Raw genomic sequence first — 17256 nt, 5'->3', positions numbered from 1 at the left:
ACCAGGGCAGTTTTTAGCAGGAGATGGAGTCCCCAAGCAGCACATGGCTGCCGCAGACACCACCAAGCTACCGCTGGAGCCCAAAGCCCCCGAGGAACCAGCCCTCATGGTCCATCCCCACCCGGCCAGGCAGGACAGGCATGCTGTGCTCCAACATCTCCCTCTGCACCCTGCAGCGCAGGAGGTGGTGGGAGAAGCTCTACTCCGAGCAGGCTCGGCACAGCATGGGCCAGCAGGTCCCCTGTGCCCCTCTCCCTCCTTGAAGTGGCCGTGATGGTGGCTGAGCTCTTCTAGGAGATGCTGCAGCGGGATTTTGGCTACAAGGTGCTGCTGGCCTTGGTGGAGAAGGAAGAGCTGCCGGAGATCAGGCACCTGGAGCCAAGAAAGGGCTGCCGAAACAGCGGAGGAGGAGGCTGAGCAGGCGTAGGTACGTAGCCAGGGGGGAACCCCGTGTCCCTGGTTCAATCCCGCTCGTCCTGGGGGCTGTCTCAGTACAGCCCGCACCCCGCTCCGCAGCGCTGGTGTTTTGGGGAGCTTGGCCTCTCCCATCCCGAATGCACATCTGCATTGCAGCAGCCCAAGGCTCTGCACCCAAGCGCTGTCCTGTCCCTGGATGCTCTCCTAGCCTTCGATTTGAATTCCTGTGGCTACCTGCACCGAAGGGAAGAGGAGCTCCTCGGTAGGTGTAGGGATGCTGGGGGGTATAGCGGAGCCCGTGCCGTCGGAGATTGCGTGGTGGGTGACGAGTCGTTCTCGTTCCAGGAAACCTCCCTCTGCTGCCTCCGGCCCAGGTCTCCCACAAGGTCACGGTGTTCAGCCTGGGGAAGCTGCTGGAGAAAGCAAGGCAGCCAGCTCTACCTGGAAAGCAAAATCCATGCCCTGGAGGTCAAGCTGGGTAAGCTGGGGTGCGATGTGCTGGGACGTGAGGTCCCCTCTTGGCGAGCTGCCGGTCACCCCATCTCCTCTCTTCTAGACTAACGACTGCTTAGACGAGGAACCGGCATCCAGGTGATCTCCACCAGGAGAGAACGAAGTCCCTGCCTGCCTGGATGTCACCACAGCAGGGTCCTGGATGGTGGCAGGGTCCCTGCGAGCCTCTTCTGTCCCGGCCCTCTCCCTGCGGAGATGGGCTCGAGCTGGCTCCCACCCCAGGCACGCGGAGCTGGGGCGGCCGCAGGGCTGCGCAGGGTTTGCTCTGACCAGTGTTTATGTTTAATGGAAACCTTGTAGGTAGGAAATCTTGCAGCTGTGTGTGTATCGGGGACAGGGCCTGGGCCAGCTCGCTGCTCTGAGCTGGACACACACGCTGGGGACAAACTGGTTTGTTCAGGATGGAAGGAGCCAAACACCGGGCTGGGGCTCGCTGTGCCGCAGGCTGCCCGGCAGCTCGGGGCAGCCTCTGGATTTCGTAGCAGGTTTCTTTGCTGCAGTTACCAGCTCCTCGCCGTGCCAGCCCCGTAACTGCTTGTCCCACGCAGCAGCGGTTCGTCCCAGGACGCGGAGGGCAGCAGCGAAGGGCTCCTGCAGCCTCTCTATAAGCTGAAAAGCGCCAGCTCGGGATCGAATTCGCTGTATTTGACTGTAAAATTGTATTTCTTGTGCTTTGCTGAAGCTGTTTCCTTTCTGCGTCTCTTCAGGGACTGTTCAATCCCTCTTTTTCCCTTTCCCACCTCCTCCAGCCCCGTCATACCTTTCTTAAAATTACACCTCCAACCCAACAGCGTTCTGCTGCAGCCAGGGGGGCTGGGGGCCATGCCAGCCCACGGGGGGAGCATCCCTGCGTGGGTTCCCCCCCCCCCCCCCGGGTGCGGCAGTGGCTGGCAGGCGGCGGCAGAGGGCGGCAGCAGCTCGGCCTTGGCACCGCGCACCCGCCCGGACACAGACCCCGGCCCTGCTCTGCCAAAAACTTTATTGAAGAGCAGCCGAGCCCCCCCCGTCCCAGCCCAGGCACCGAGGGGTGGGGATGGCTGTGGAGCCCCACCCCAGCCCCTCAATTTTCCCTGGGTTTGCTCCCAGCTGGCTTGCATTTCCCTCTTGCATCCCCCTGGCTTCCTCTGCCCTGGGGTCTGGGCTTCCCCGTACCCCTCGGTGGGCACCCATGCACCCATCGCTGTGCAGATGTGCACCCCTCCCCTCTCCAGCTGTGGGGCAGAGGCACTTTACTGTTACTGCTTAAAACAGGGTGAATTCAGGGTGCGGCATCGCTTGATGCTTGGTGGGGGAAGCGCAGCCCTTTCATCGTCCTTTCTTAATGTCTCAAAAAAGTGGAATTTTTAGGAACATGGCGTAGTGGTGTCCTTTAGGGACGTGGTGGACTTGGTAGTGCTAGGTTTACAGTTGGACTTGATGATCTTAAAGGTCTTTTCCAACCTATATGATTCTGTGAATTTGAATGCTTTTACCCTCCCCTGGGGGGGCTACTGGGCTCCTAAGGCACAAAATGAATGGCCCAGCATCAGGAGTGACCCCATCCTCCTGCCAAAAAGGCAAGGAGCCTGGGCCCGATCCGGACCTGGGGTGGGTGCGGGGATGGGGCTGTGTGATGGTGCTGGGGCCTGGGAATGGCCAACAGCACCCAGCCCGCTCCCCGCTTTCAGCCGAGCGGGATGGCTCACTTCCCTGCTCCACCGCAAACCTCTATTTAAGGCAAAGCCTGGCTGCCGGGGGTCAGAGACGATCCGGACGCTGCCTCTGGAAAACGGCTGGCTCAGGGGGGAGCCCTGCTGTGCCCCCAGCCCCAGGAAATACCTTGTCCTGGCAGGAGGGCAGAGCTGTGGGGGTAAAGGGAGCAGCCAGCGGCTAAAGCCCCCCGAGTCCAGCCCCGGGAGGGAGAAGGTGGGGAGCAGCCTGGCTGCAGGAGCCGAGGGGGGATCCCCAGCCCCTTCCCCATCACTGGCGTCCTGCCACGGCGCTCAGTCATCAGCCACGATGGACAAAGCCCGCAGCTCGCTCAGCTTGGCATCGTTCTCCCGCTCCCGCTGCTCATCGCTCAAGCCGGGCCGGTCGATCTGCGCCGTCAGGTCCCCGAAGATCTTGTGCATCTCCGTGTAGTAGACGACCTGGAGGGGGGGAGAAAGATGTGGGCGAGTGGGGCAGGGGGGTGGGGGGTCTCCTCCCCACCCTGCCGTGGGAGCCAAGAGGTGCGGCGCTGCCCGAGCCAGCCCCTTGCCTTAGCATTTCTGTTTCTAAAATAGCTTCCTCCCATGTGTTAATACCACCCCCTTAGATTATTACAACTCAACACATTTTAATAACACGCTGCCCTTCTCTGCTCGCTTCCCATCTGGGGAGCTGTGCGCACGGGGCTGCCGCCGGCACCCGGCACTGCCGTGCAGCCGCCAGCCCCCTGCCACAGCCGGGCTGTCCCCTGCCTGTCACCGGTGTCACCGGCACGGGGACGAGCGGCCTGCCCACGCTGCCCGGCTCTGCAACAGGTCTTTGCTCCCTGGGCAGGGGCACGGCGAGCGTGGCGAGCATCACGCCTGGCAGCGCCATACCCTGCATGAAGCAGGGGGAGGGGTGTTTTAATAACGTGCTAATTAGCACCGCCAATTAACTCCGGCAGCGAGCAGCGCTTCCCGGAGTGGGAGCCAGTGGGTCAGCGCAGGCAGATGGCACCGGGCTGCCTTGCTCAGGCGCGGGCTCTCGCCGAAGGAGAGCCGCGGTGCCCGGCGGGCACTGGCAGCGAGCCCTGCCTGTGGGAGCCCCCGGCGCTGCGGGCAGGGTGGCGGAGTCGGGCCCCCCCAGCTCGGAGGGCTGCTGAGCCCCGCGGGAGGAGGGTGATGGGGATGCCTGGCCTGGGCATCCCCCCAGCTCTGGCAGGGAAGGACAGGGAAGCGCTGCCCCCAGGGCCGGACGATGCCAGCATTGCCCCCATTTCACAGAGGGGTACAGGCGAGGCTCGTTGGGCACCCGGGGCCGGCCCCAGCGTCTCCAGCAGCGCTGGTGCGGAGACACGCACAGTCTCCATGGAGACCGGCTCCCCTAATCTTGCTCAAAATGATGCTTATTTTGGGCAGGGCCGAGGGGAGATGCTGGGGACCCACACACCTTTGCCAGCTGCCTGCATCCCCCCCCTCCCCTGGGTCCGTCCGTGCTGGGGTGCGGCAGGGGCTGCTCTGGGGCTGGGTCTCCCCACGCGGCGGGTGCTGGGTGATTCAACATCAATGCTCATTTACACAGTGACTAATGAACCCCGCTCCCGTGGTGGCAGGGCCGAGCAGGCAAGAGCCCCCCCGTCACCCCACTGCAGCCCCCTCCACCAAACCACGGTCCCGCAGCCAGGTCACCCCAATGCATCCTCCCCGCTGGCTGCAGCCCCAGTCCCATGCAAGCAAGAGATGCTGCCCCGAGCTGAGTGTGCCAAAAAACACCCGCCACCACCATAATCCCTCAGCAATGCCACGGGTGAGCACGGTCCCCGGACGGAGGGCTGCGAAGCCCGGTGCCGGAGCTCTGGAGCAGCCCTCCACGTCCCTCGTCCCCAACCTGGCGTCAGATGGGCTCAGTTCATTCACATATGGCCCAGCAGCGCTGCCAATTCCGGCACAAAAAAGGCGCCGGCACACTGAAGTGAATCTCCCCGGGGTGGCGGGGCCGGAGGCAGCTGCGTGCAGCCGGGGGAGCTGCTGCCTCCCCCCCGAGGATTGCCCCCCGAGCCCCGGGCATGCCAGCATCCACAGCAGCATCTCCTCCATATTGAACGGGCAAGGCAGAGCAAACATTTTGGTCGCTGCCCCCCCACGGCCCACGTGCCGCAGCCATCGAGCCCTTCCTGTGGGAGATGCTGGGTCCCCAGCAGGGACCAGCGGGTCTCCTTGGGGATGCTCTTCTCCCCCAGTAGGACCCAGTGCGTAACCAGTAGGCAGTCATCCGGGGCGCTGGCATGCATCGCCATCCGCGTCTCCTGTGCTTTATCAACGAGATCCCACAGGCATTGATCCCCTGGTGCTTTTCTCCCGTTGAAATATGGGTGAAAACTATCACTGCCTCTACAGGGGGTCCCTGCACCGGGGTGGGTGCTGGGGAGGGGGATGCACCCCAGACCGATGGGCACTGACAGCCCCAGCAGCAGGGGACCCCACACCCTGCGGTCGCCATCACGGTACCTGCTGCCGGCAGGCCCGTGCCCGCCTGCAGCTCAGTACTTTTCCAGCTATGGATACCATATGCTCCGTCCCCATCCCATCAAATCCCATCTCCAACTCGCCTTTGAGACCGAGCCAACGGCCCCGAGTCCACCTGTCTTGAACTAATTCTGTTTCGGGACACCGTGTTCTCCTGATTTTCTATAGATCGCGTTTACAGTGCCACAGCCGGGCAGCAGCAGTTTGTGTTTATGTCAGCCCTACACAAAACAAAAGCCCGGGGTCGCTGCCAGGGCTGGACGGCAGCAGCTCACCCCAGCGCACAGCACTGCCCCACAGACAGTCCTGCCTCACAAGCCCCATTTTTTTTCCCCATTTCATTAAAACCCAGAGGAGTATCATGTTTTCTAGTTGGAAAATAAAGTGCAAGGAGGGAAGGAAGTGCTCACGCGCTCACACCAGCAACGGAGCTCAAACTCTCCCCCTTTCATCTTCATGTGGCCACTTCAAAGTCCCCAGCCAGGGAAATATTTGCCTCTGTTGGCTTGGCCCCCGGCACGTGGGTGGACAGAAGTATTTGGTGTTGAATGTTACAGCCCCTGCGAGCTCGGGGCATGTCACGCCGTCAGGAGACACCCGGCACCGGGGCCCACGGCCAAGCTGTGCCATGGGAACCCAGCCACCCGGCGAGAAGGTCTTGGAGGGTCTCGTTGGGTCAAAGCCATAAAGCTGCTGTTCCGGAGCTGGTTTGAAGTGGGGTCCTTCCCTTTGCCATGGCATGACTTGTTCCCAGCAAGGCAGCCGGTCTGTTCACAGCTCATGGTCACGCTGGCCGGCGCCACTTGTCACACGCTTGTCTCACTTTAACCCCCCCGCTTTCTCCAGGGCCAAAAAACCAGGGAAAAACTACATGGTTTTGCACCCGGGGCCGCCTTCAAATGGCAGGTTTGACCCAGGGACAAGCAACCCCAGGGTCACGGCCCCCGGCACGGTGCCAGCCGCTGGCTGCCTGCAGCCAAGGGCAGAGCCGAGCCCAGCCCCGTCTGCCCCTTTCCTTGAGGGATGCGCGCTCGAGCCCCGTCAGCCAACCATCGCTCCTAGAGGTACCCGCAGAAGAGGCTGAAAATAGAAATTCCAGTGAGTAACACGAAACCCCCCCGAGATGCTAAATAAGCTCAATGAGGCATGGAGGGAGAGACAACCCGGGAAGCAGCGGCGGGATGAATGGGGCTGGCCGGGGGCGGCTGCACAGCCCGCGACTGTTCACATACCTCCCATCGCCGGCTCATACCTGGGATGTTGGGATGGGGATGGGGATGCTCCGGCATCACCGCAGCAGCCCCCCGGCTGCCCTCCCCTGCCCAGGTCCCTGCAGGTGAGCAGCCGCTGCAGTGAGTCAGGGCTCCCGGGTGCTATTCCTGGCTCGCCACTGACTCATTAAGTTACCCTGGGCAAGTCACTTCCCTTTTCTTTTTTATTTCAGCCACCTGCGATGGGGGAAACGCTGCACAGCTCCCGGGCAAGAGCTCCTGAACGGGGTTGGGGGGGACAGGGCCTGAGCTCAGCCTCGGCACAAACGAGTCATTAGGGGAGTGCCGAGCTCTCCTCCCGGCAGCGGAGATGCCGTCGTGCCGGTGCATCCCTCCCCGGGGGTGGAAGGATGCAGCCAGCGCTGGGGAAGAGGGATGCGGCTCCCATCTAGGTCGGCGGGGAGGGCGGGATGTGACATGCTTTAGCATCCATCTGGGACCAGCTTTAGTCTAGCCTACGGGAGATGCATCAGCTTTGTTATGACGCTGCCTCTTGGGTATTAAAAGCGAGATTTTGCTCGCCTTTCCCAACAAAAATCCTCACCTGAAGAGAGGCAGGGCAGACAGCCAAGAGACAAAATAGAGGATTCCCAAGGAAGAAGAGGGTACGAACGGAGAGTCTTGCAAACAGCCCCGGCAACAGCACCCCGCCGCTCCCCGCTCGCATCTCCCCGTGCCCCCAGCACATCGCTCCCCCCGTGCTGCCGCCCGCTCGCCCCGAGCTCCCGCCGAGCCGAGGCAGGAGCCAGCTGGCAGCCGGGAGCCAGCACGAGTGGAGCGAGGGACATCATGGCCAAGGACAGAGGGGCAAAGGAAACTGCCAGCGGATCACAAACACCCAGATAGGGCAGGCGGCATTCGGGTTTCAAGGTCTCGTCCAAACGACCCACCCACAGCGAGCGGCCGGAGAAGGTTTGCAGGGGGAAGGGCCAGCAAGACTTTGCGGTGGCTCCAGGGAGTCTGGTTATTTCGGCTGCGATGGCTGGAACAGGGAGCCCCACGCGCCCGATTGCTAAGGGAACAGCAAGAACAGCATCCCCAGCACCCACCCAGGCGGCGGCAGGGTGCATCGGCACCATCTGGTAGGTGAATCAGCCTGCAGACAACTTGCTGGCAGCTCTGTGGAGAGGCCCCCCCAAGTTGGAGGTGAGATGAAACACGTGCTCTTTGCACCTCCTTGCAGCCACCCCACGGCACCTGTGTCACTGCAGCAGCTCCCTTCCAAAAAAATACTGTAGGAAAAATGCCCACGCGAGGAGCAGCACGTGGTTTCGCCCACCTCCTGGCGCTGGACCACCCCGTGATCCAGGGCACGACGTACGCCTGAGATGCCAGGAGTTCAAAGCTAGATTAGATGCCGATAACGTTCCTCTCCAGCCTTAAAAAAGGGCGAGAGGAGAAGGAAGATGGAGGAGGAGCGGCAGCAAGTCACAGAAGGAAGCTGGAGGATGGAAATTAAAGCAGGCCGTGGTTTATTTAGGCCATCCCTTCCTGCAAATCCTTCGTGTGGAGATTACGCAGCAGCCTCCTCTATCTCTGCCAGCACACATCGGTTCTGGATACCGAGAGCCAGAAGAGACCCTTAAGATGAGCCCTGAGCATCTCATAATCTCAAACAAGATCCAACCCTGAGCTCAGGACTACCAACGCAAAGAGACGACGTACCCAGATGAATAAAGCCATCAAATGCCAGCGGCTAATGTATAACCAGGGCTTGAACTGCGTTACGCAGGCAATCTTACGGGACAGGACACCATATGCACACCAGGAGCGTCCCTGATACGAGGCAGATCCATATAAAACAGCGAAAACTCACCTCCGGCTGTCCTTTCTACCCGACAGCCAGCACCGCATCACCGCAGGTACCGGCAGACGCCAACCGGCTCTTCTGCCAGGACGAGGTCCAACGGTTACCTGCCCAGTGTCCCATCTGTCCCACCACTGCTCCCCATGCCCTCTCACCGCTCAGTAATTAAATTGCTGGAGGTAACGGCATTTGGGCAGAGGATTGCTGCGTGTTACCTGTGTATGACGCTCAGCTCGAGAAGGTGCCTTGCTCTAAGAGCAATTCCCCCCCAGGCAGGACCCCAGATGCTCTGCAGCGAGGCTGCCCACCAAAGGGACACGTGGCAGTGCCTGGCAAACGGGACAGCATCTCACCTGCGCCCGGACCAGTGACTCAAAGCTGGGTTTGAAGTAATCGATGCGGCTGCTATAAAACTTGGGCATTTCCTCCAGGAGCTGCTTGTTTTTGGCTTCAAAGTCCTCCTTCACCGGCCTCAGCTCTTCACGGGCCTGGGAAAGGAGAGAAGAGGGGGAGTCAGACATCTGGGAAAATGTCCTTCCCTTGGGCAGACCTGCACGGAGGCCACCCCAGGCCAGCGGACAGCTCTGCTTTGAGCCAAGGACAACCAGCAACCAGCTAACAGAGCCTGGTGGGACCAAGTGACCACCTAACAGAGCCTGGTGGGACCTATACGACCATCCAATGAAGCCTGGTGGGACCCATGCAACCAGCTAACGGAGCATGGTGGGACCCAAGTGACCTGCCAGTGGAACCTGGTGGGACCCAAGTGACCAGCTAATGGCATGTGGTGGGACCCAACTGACCAGCTAACAGAGCCTGGTGGGACCCAAGTGACCAGCTAGCAGAGCCTGGTGCGACCCAAGTGACCTGCCAATGGAACCTGGTGGGACCCAAGTGACCAGCTAATGGCACCTGATGGGACCCAAGTGACCAGCTAACGGAGCCTGCTAGGACCCAAGCGACCAGCTAACAGAGACTGGTGGGAGCCAAGTGACCAGCCAATGGAACCTGGTGGGACCCAACTGACCAGCTAACGGAGCCTGCTGGGACCCAAGCACTGACCCTGGACCATGGGGAAAGCCATAGGACACCTAGAAAGGCTGCTGCAGAGATCATGAGCCAGCCAGTCTTCTTCCCGTCAGAAGAATGGGGACAAAAACCGGCCTCAAAGCTCAGCCAGGCTGGAGAACATCTCTGGCCACGTCTGTGTCCCCTCACCCTGCGATTCCCAAGAGCATCGCCAGAGGATCCTGCCCCCACCGTCATTTTTCGCCCGTGACCTTCAGCTCAGCGCGTCCAACTGGCTTCTTTAAACAGAAGCGTGGGGAGAAAGGGAAATGTCTCTGAGATGGTGTGGAAAAGGGCAGGAGGGGGTGGGCTGTGAAATATTAGACCGGTTCAAGTCTGCCACTTAATCCCGGTGCCATTCCGACGGGCGGGGGATGCGGGAGAAAGCCGGAGAGCCGAGCCCAGCCGCGGCGCCGGTCCCGCTCCCTGAGACAGCACGCCGGAGGGATGGCACGGACGAAGCCTTAAATCATATCAGGCTTAAGTAGGTCTGAGAGGCAAACGAGCAAATTCATCGTCTGCCATGAAACAAGGAGCGTGCAGACTCCCGGGGTGGGGTTCATGTGGGGCACCAAACGGCAGAAGGCTTTGAGCAAACAGCTCTGAAGGGAAGATGCAAATTTGCAGCTCAGTAAAAATACCTGGATGAGATTATGCTATTGCCCATCAAATTTGCGGACCTCTCAGATGCCCCAGGTTCGGGATTGCTTAAGGCTCCTGCAGGCGTTTAAGCTCACGCTTAAGTTAGTTAAGATCTTTTTTTAGGGGGGGAATTAGATCTCGCAGAAGTTCATTAATGGGAAAAAAAATTAAATAACTAAAACCTGCTTAATCACCAGGACAAAAGCATTCACATTTTTCCAGCCACAGCTTTAGTCAGCGAGGCTAAGCGAAGTAAGCTGCTTACTATTAAATCGGAGGTCTCTTTTGTTAAGGCTGATAGCGCTATTCTTTAACACAAAACTTAATTTTTGTGGGGAAAGTCATCAGAAAAGACATGTTCTTTGACACCGAGAAAGTCAACTGTTCCTTCGAGGATCAAGCAATGTTCTGCAGGAGGAACAGATTTGGGGAGAGATGCTGGTGAATATTTAATTTAAAAGAAAAAAATCATGATTTCGCTAAAATTTGGGAGAGAGAAAAGAATCTGGCAAAGCTTCCTGTTAACCAATTACTGCAATTTTCCAAGACGAATTTTTGTAACAGGTGGCAAACATAAAGCCTCGAAACGCTCTGATCTTCCCCTTTTCACATCCACCTGCTTGCTCTGACGCGGAGGTCGGGGGAAACCCCCCGTGCATCGACTCAGGGCTGGCTGCTCCTCCGAGCATCCCCAGCTCCCGTGGCTTTTATTCCATTTTATTTTGGAAAACTGGCTCTTTCCCTTCGCCGAGTGCTGTAATTCGCGTTTTTGTTATCAAGCGCCCTACGTGGCGATTTCACATCGATAAAAGAGGTCCTTCCAAAATGTTTTATTTCATGGGGGCTTGGCATGGAAGCCAAACACCAAGAGATAAGCTCTTCCCAGCTCTTCCCAAGCCCTGGGACGCAACCCTGGGGTTTTCCCGCTGACCCTGCTTGGGATTTGGGTCCGTGAGCATCTCGGTACCTGGTGCAGCTTGGCGAGGACAGGGCCGGTCCTCTCCTTCTCCTCGTATTTCTCCACCTTGGACTGCAGGCGCTTGTAGTCCTGCAGCGTTTGCTCCCGTCTCTTCACTGCCATGTTCAGGCTGGGGAACACGCTGCTGAACCTGGTGAAAATAGGAAGGGTTTTTGGGTGGGATATCTTGGTCGGATGCAGCATCCAAGGCAATCTCCCAGCCAGAAATCCCCAAATAATTCAGGATTCAGACCAAAAATACCCTGGGGTTTAAACAAAGCCCGTTCCAAACACCAAATCTTTCATTGCGATCTTCCAGGAGACTGGAAGAAAGGATTAAGTTATATATAAAAATTTGCAAAGCCTTGCCAGGGTACGGTGTTTGAGAGGAGAGCTAGAAGCACAAGCTTGGGGTTTTTTTGTGAAGGTCAATTCATGTGTCAAAGGGTGTGTTTTTAAATAATAATAATAAAAATCGAGCCAATTTTGCAAAGCCTGGTAAAAGTACTTTGAAGGTCCCAACCTGCTTCTGACTCCTCCTGCCAGCCCTTATGCTTTTACCATTAGTTCTTTATTTTTAACAGTTTTCCCCCTCTCTTCCAGCTGCTGTATTCGAGAACATGGAGAGCTGCCTTATCTGGGACGGGGGACGGAAACTGCTGCAGAAAACAAAGCTGTTAACTCCACCGAGCAAACCAAAAAGAAAAAATAAACAATGTTTCCCCCATATATAGTTAGCTAACGTGGTATTTTCCCCAACACCATGTTTGGAAAGCGAATGAGCAGGGAGAGGAGTTGGATCAAAAGTCCAGGAAAAATAAATATGAAATGCAAAATAAATATTAACTGCAGCAACTTTTGCTTTTTTGGGCAATTTTTGGCGTTGCAAGCTCAGCCTGCCGTACAGCAAGGCTTGCCCAGCTGAAGAGGAGCTCTGTACCCCACACAGAAGGATTAACAGCAGCCAACAATTAGCCGGGCTACGGGAAGATTCATATTATTAAAATGTGTTACAAATTGAGGAAACATGAACATCTGACGGCGAAGACAAGAGAGAATATTTTTGAACGCGACAGAAGAGGGAAAGCCAGAAACTGGAGCATTGCTCGTCTCCCAAATTTCAGTAAATCAAATTATACCGGTGGGGACTGCGCTGGTGCTGGGCTATGGGCTCGTACGAAATGGGTCACACTACCTCCGGATATATTAATTTAATCTCCACAAATTATAGGGTCATTCTGGGGGGCCAAGGCCAGGAACTGGTCTTGAAAAATGTGTCTAAACAGCCTGGTGATGATTTTCACTTCTGAGAGGCAAGCAAACAGCATTCTTATCTCTTTAAATTGAAAAAAAAAACCAAACCCTATAATCCAGGCTGGGGGGCACATTAGCAAAAAGAAAAACACAAATCTCACTTTACGACTGTAATTTGCTTTAGATGTAATCAGATGCGGGGCTAACACAGAGGCATTCGGGTTCAAACAAAACCACGGGCGTTCGCAGCCCTGCACAGCCACTCCATCCCCTATTAAAATCTCATTTTCCGCTGCCATGCTCGCCCCGGAGGGTGCTAATGTGCCGGACCGGCGGGTGCAGAGGCAAAGCTTTTGTCCCTGTGCCTTACCAGTTTGCAAAGGGCAAATGCCAGAAGTGGGGGGGAAGGGGAAATATTTATGTTCAAGCATTTGTGTTCAAGCATCCCTCACCGAGACGGTGAAGCGGGGACGTGTTCTTGCAATCCCGCTGGCCGAGGATAACCAGGGCCGGTCCGTGCATGACCAGCAAGGCTCTCATGTGCTCACCCGATGATATTCTCCTTCTGACCGAGACTATTGCAAGAGAATATTGCAGCTGGGGCCGCGGCACGAGGAGCAACCTGCAAAAGTCATCAGGGAGCTCGCCCAGCGTCACCCTGCCGCCCAGCTGCCCGCGCGCGGATCAGATGCTGCTGCCCTGACATTGCTTTTTATGGTAACCTTCGCACACGGCTCCCCATTATATTTAAATGCCGCGGCGGCTTACGGGTCCTGGCTGTGCCGGGCTCCGAGCATGGACTCACCATCTCCTGGGCTATGGGCTGCTGCTAAAATACCTCCTCCCTCTACATAAGGTCCAAAAATATGCCGTGAGGGCTAGGGAAACAGGGACGGGCAGCGAGGACTGCACGGAGGAAGGGAAGGGCTACCCAGGTTGAGAGGTCTCCTCGGTATAAAAGCACAGGCGTTCTTTGCCAACGGCGCACGCTTAATGTCAGCAGCTTGCGGTTGCAGCTTCTGCAGAAATTTCTCCCAATTATTAATGAGCTGGCAATGGAAAGGAAGGATCCCGTCAGGCCAGCGGCTCTCGGCTTTATTTTTGTGTTATATCCCTGATTGGGGGGGGGGGCGGTAACGGCACACAACCTCTTACCTCTCTGCATGGCACCCAAAAGCAGGGCAGGAGCAAGTTGCAGCTCACTAAGGACTACGGGGGCGAGCTGAGCTCCTCCTCTGCCACGAGCTGCTCCTCCACGACGCACCTCTGGGTCCGGGAAATGCTGGAGGAGACGGCCCGGGGCTGGGAAATCCTCCCTTCCCTGATCTCCAGGGAGCTGTGCACCAAACGCTTGAGCCGTGGTTGCTCCCTCCGGAGCTGCCAAGCCACCAGCATGGCCTGGATGTGGCCATCGCTGCCCACGCATCCACCAACTCTTGGAAAACGCTTATCAAGAAGACGTCTCAAAAATGCTAAGCCTTGTGTCGGTACCCAACACTAGCTTTTAAATGCTGTTTTTTTTCTGATGGCCCAGCTTTTGAGCCCTTTCTCTCGCACGCTCTCCCATGCTCGGCACTTCCACGGTGCTCGTACATTAAAAGAGCCACGAGACACCAGAGAATTAGCACGCAGCCATTTACATCTTACAAACTCGCTACCGCAGGGGAAGAGCGAACCCTTTAGCTCCGAAACGCAGCAAGTGAGAACGCAGAAGACGATTAGCGACACAGTTTCCATTTACTTTGAAGTTAAATCTGGTTTTAAAAAGGAAAAAGCCTCGATTTTCTTTTTTTTTCCCCCCTTTTTGTTCCTAGTATCAACTCGGTGCGATTTTGCAGCCCATAATGGAAGGACACTGTACTCCGACAGCGCTTTAAAAAAATAGCTACAGCGCTGGATCTGAAGAGGCTGTTACTGTGTAGGCACAGCAACTACTGTCTCATAAGGACTTTTAATGCATAGATTATACGCTGCATTTCAGAGGGAGGGGGGGCTCAGCTCCACAAGCTGCCATTAACACAATGCACCACGCCAGCTCCCCGGATCCGCAGCCATGCCGGGCACGGTCTCCCGGCTCCGGGTGCCCCATGCTTCAGCCTGGGCACTGGAAACATCAGCGTTAAGTGATGGGTTGCCGAGGGATGTGCGCGGGGGACTCAAACCACCCCCCCCCGAGGTCCTCGAGGGGTTTTAAGGGCTGCGAGCCACAAAATTGAAAGCCACTTGAGTTTTTCATGAGCAGCCGCAGCCGAGCAGCGAAGCGGCGTGGGGATTTCTAAGTTGCTCGCAAATCCCACGTGGCAACTGAGGTTGTCTCGGTGTGGTGGTCCTTCAAGGACCAGCAAGGACCGGGCCAGCGTGGCTCCTCCAGACACCGCCAGCATGCCGCCCGAGCTCTCCCCATGCCGCCCGAGCTCTCCCCGTGAGTCACCTGTGGTTTAATTTTCACGCAGGATTAGCTCAGCTCAAGCAGCAAAGGATGCTCCTTCCTTGGACTGATCTGGATTGAGGTGAAGCTGCCTCCGGCTCCTGAAGGAATTACTCTGTGTGAATTCCCTATTAACCCAGCAGCTCTGAAATTCCCCTGGAGTCCAGAGAGAAGCGGGTTTCTTGCCCACGTTGAAGTCCTGCCCGGGTTTTTTTCCCCGTGTGTACAGAAATACGATCTCAAGCCAAGTGCCAGGGGTGGTAAACACCCGTCAAGGGTGATAGGGAGATACTCCGCCACTGCCAAATTATTCTGATGACTTAATAAATTGCTGCATTTCACATGTCACCCCAGTGTCTTCGCAAATATCTCATGCATGTTATTTACAAATGCTCCTCATGGAAAGCCTGGCAGAAAGGCCATCTACAAACCCTCCAAAAGCTCCTGCCATCCACAAACACATCCCTCAGTCTCCCAAGCCCTGCAATAACAACCCACGAGGATCTCAAATCTTTTCCAAAGCCTTCGGCTAAGCATCACAAACCCTCCTGGCAGCAGTGGTGCCAGCAGACAAGGGACGAGGACCATCATTAGTGCCATGGGTGGTGAGCAACACCCAAACAGTATCAGCCACTCTGGAAATGAACTCCGAACAACTAAACCCAGAATTTTAGCATTTTAGCAGGACCAGGGAAGCCTCACAGGCAAACCCTGGTCATTTCACCCACCCATTCCCCCCGCACACGGAGCAAGGGCAATGATTCCTCCGGCTGCAAAGTGCTCCGAGAAGCACAGATGAAAAGATGAAATACATGTGGGTATTTATCGATAAGCCCAGCGCCATCCTCCTCCGTACGCTCCATCCAGACCCTGCTTTTGTAGGGGATGAGAGGGTCTGACAGCCGTAACCACTCACAAATCCCCAGGACCGCCCTCTGTTACTTGATACTTTCTTTTTCAATACAAAGCAAAGCAAACTGAAGCCGACTTAAAGAAAATTTGGTGGGTACGGTGCTAAAAGCACAGAGCAGAAGTGAAGGTAAAACAGCAGCACAGAGCATTAGAGCCCCCGCCACGAAAGCAGCTTGCAGAATAAGCTGCCGTTGTTCCCTGTCACTTTTTAGGCAAGGCTGCTGAGAGGGGATTACAGTACAGGCGGCTTAAGAGGAGCAGGTGAGGGGAGATACGCAGGGATAACGAAAAGAAAATACAAATTACTGTATCCCCGCTGCTGGGGGGGGTGAGAGGGGGAACATACTGGTGAACTCCTCTTAGGATGACAGTTTAGCCCTGGAAAAAAAAATAAATAAATCACCCGATTCTCTGAATTATAAATCATGTTGCCACCTTGTCTCCACGCCAGCCTCCCTTCAGCTTCCCTTAATTAAAGGATGGGGCTGGAGAGACGCTGCCACGGAAGATAAAAGTGCCACCAGGATTCCCGTCGCTGCCGGATTCGTTCGTTAGTCAGCCCAGCTGACAAGTCTGGTGCTTGAAAATTGAAAACTTCTCTCCCTCTCTGGCAGGAGGCTGCCGGCGAGCCCAGCGAGCGGCTCTTTGCAGGGATGCTCGAGGAGCGGGACCATCCCATCACCTCCCTGCCCGCAGCAAGGTCCCCGAGCAGCCCGTCTTCTCTCCCTCTCCATCCCCGCTGCCTGCCCCGATGCATCCCCAATCCTCACCCTGCGGCTTCCTCCAGCCCCCATTTTTAGCGTCAGCAATGCGAAAGAGGTGCTAGGGCTCTGGCACAGGAGAAAATAATGGTAAAACTTTTCTTTCTCCCCGTTTGCAAATGTCTCAAGCACTCCCGTTGGTAGGCCTGTGAGCTGGACTAGGCTGGCATGCACGTGAGCTCTTCCCTATGGCATTATTTTAGGGAAAACGGCTTGGATAACGAAAGCAGACAGGAGCTACGGCTGGCACCAGACAGGGGAAAAAGGAATAACAGAGCTGGGGAGCATGAGATGCAAAAGAAAGTGACGGCGGATGAGATGAGGAGGAAGTTTGGAGAGGCACAAGGATGGCTCAGCACGAGGCCGAAGCATCTGGGCTATGTTTGGGGATGCCTGCCATTCCTCAGCCCGTGCCCACACGTCCGTCGTGGGCCCATCCACCCACCAGGAAGGGGGAAATTAAAACCAGCCCTTCCGACTAGAGCGAAAAGGAACAGAAATGAAGACGACGGTACAAAAAAGCAGCGAGCTGGGGATTAGGCTGAGAGCCCCGCACGGCGGGAGGGGGCCAGGCAGCCATGTGGCTAGCTTCGTGCACGAAATCCTCATTAGGGGCTTGTTAAGGACATGAAAGCGGCTTTTCCTGCTTCCGGTCCCCAGCACCCCTGGGGCTGCTCGAGGCCGGTTATCTGCTTCGGCTGCCGGGGAGGAAATGCAGCTCGAGGGTTCACGTTAATGGCAGGGTTATGGGAAGAAGAAGAAAAAGAAGAAGAAGAAAAAGAAAAAGAAGAAGAAAAAGAAGAAGAAAAAGAAAAAGAAGAAGAAGAAGAAAAAGAAGAAGAAAAAGAAGAAGAAAAAGAAAAAGAAGAAGAAAAAGAAAAAGAAGAAGAAAAAGAAAAAGAAAAAGAAGAAGAAAAAGAAAAAGAAGAAGAAAAAGAAAAAGAAGAAGAAAAAGAAAAAGAAAAAGAAAAAGAAAAAGAAGAAGAAGAAGAAGAAGAAGAAGAAGAAGAAGAAAAAGAAAAAGAAAAA

The 17256-nt window shown here is 56.3% G+C and overlaps 1 protein-coding gene across 1 annotated transcript in view; it reads right to left on the bottom strand.

The window, feature by feature from the left end:
• Window positions 1-1933: 1933 nt before the first annotated feature.
• BIN3 (bridging integrator 3) overlaps window positions 1934-17256 on the bottom strand; it is a 41853-nt gene continuing 26530 nt past the window's right edge. Inside the window, exons 7-9 of the mRNA XM_072846177.1 lie at window positions 10882-11023; window positions 8558-8692; window positions 1934-3059 (exon numbers count right to left, since the gene is read on the bottom strand). Of these exons, the coding sequence (XP_072702278.1) occupies window positions 2913-3059; window positions 8558-8692; window positions 10882-11023 (424 nt within the window). The 3' untranslated portion in view covers window positions 1934-2912. The remainder of the gene's footprint in view (window positions 3060-8557; window positions 8693-10881; window positions 11024-17256) is intronic.

This window comes from Ciconia boyciana, chromosome 25 (genome assembly GCF_034638445.1).
Source record: "Ciconia boyciana chromosome 25, ASM3463844v1, whole genome shotgun sequence".
NCBI lineage: Eukaryota > Metazoa > Chordata > Aves > Ciconiiformes > Ciconiidae > Ciconia > Ciconia boyciana.
Note: the sequence above shows the minus strand (reverse complement) of the source record. Positions and strands in the feature narration are given on the sequence as shown.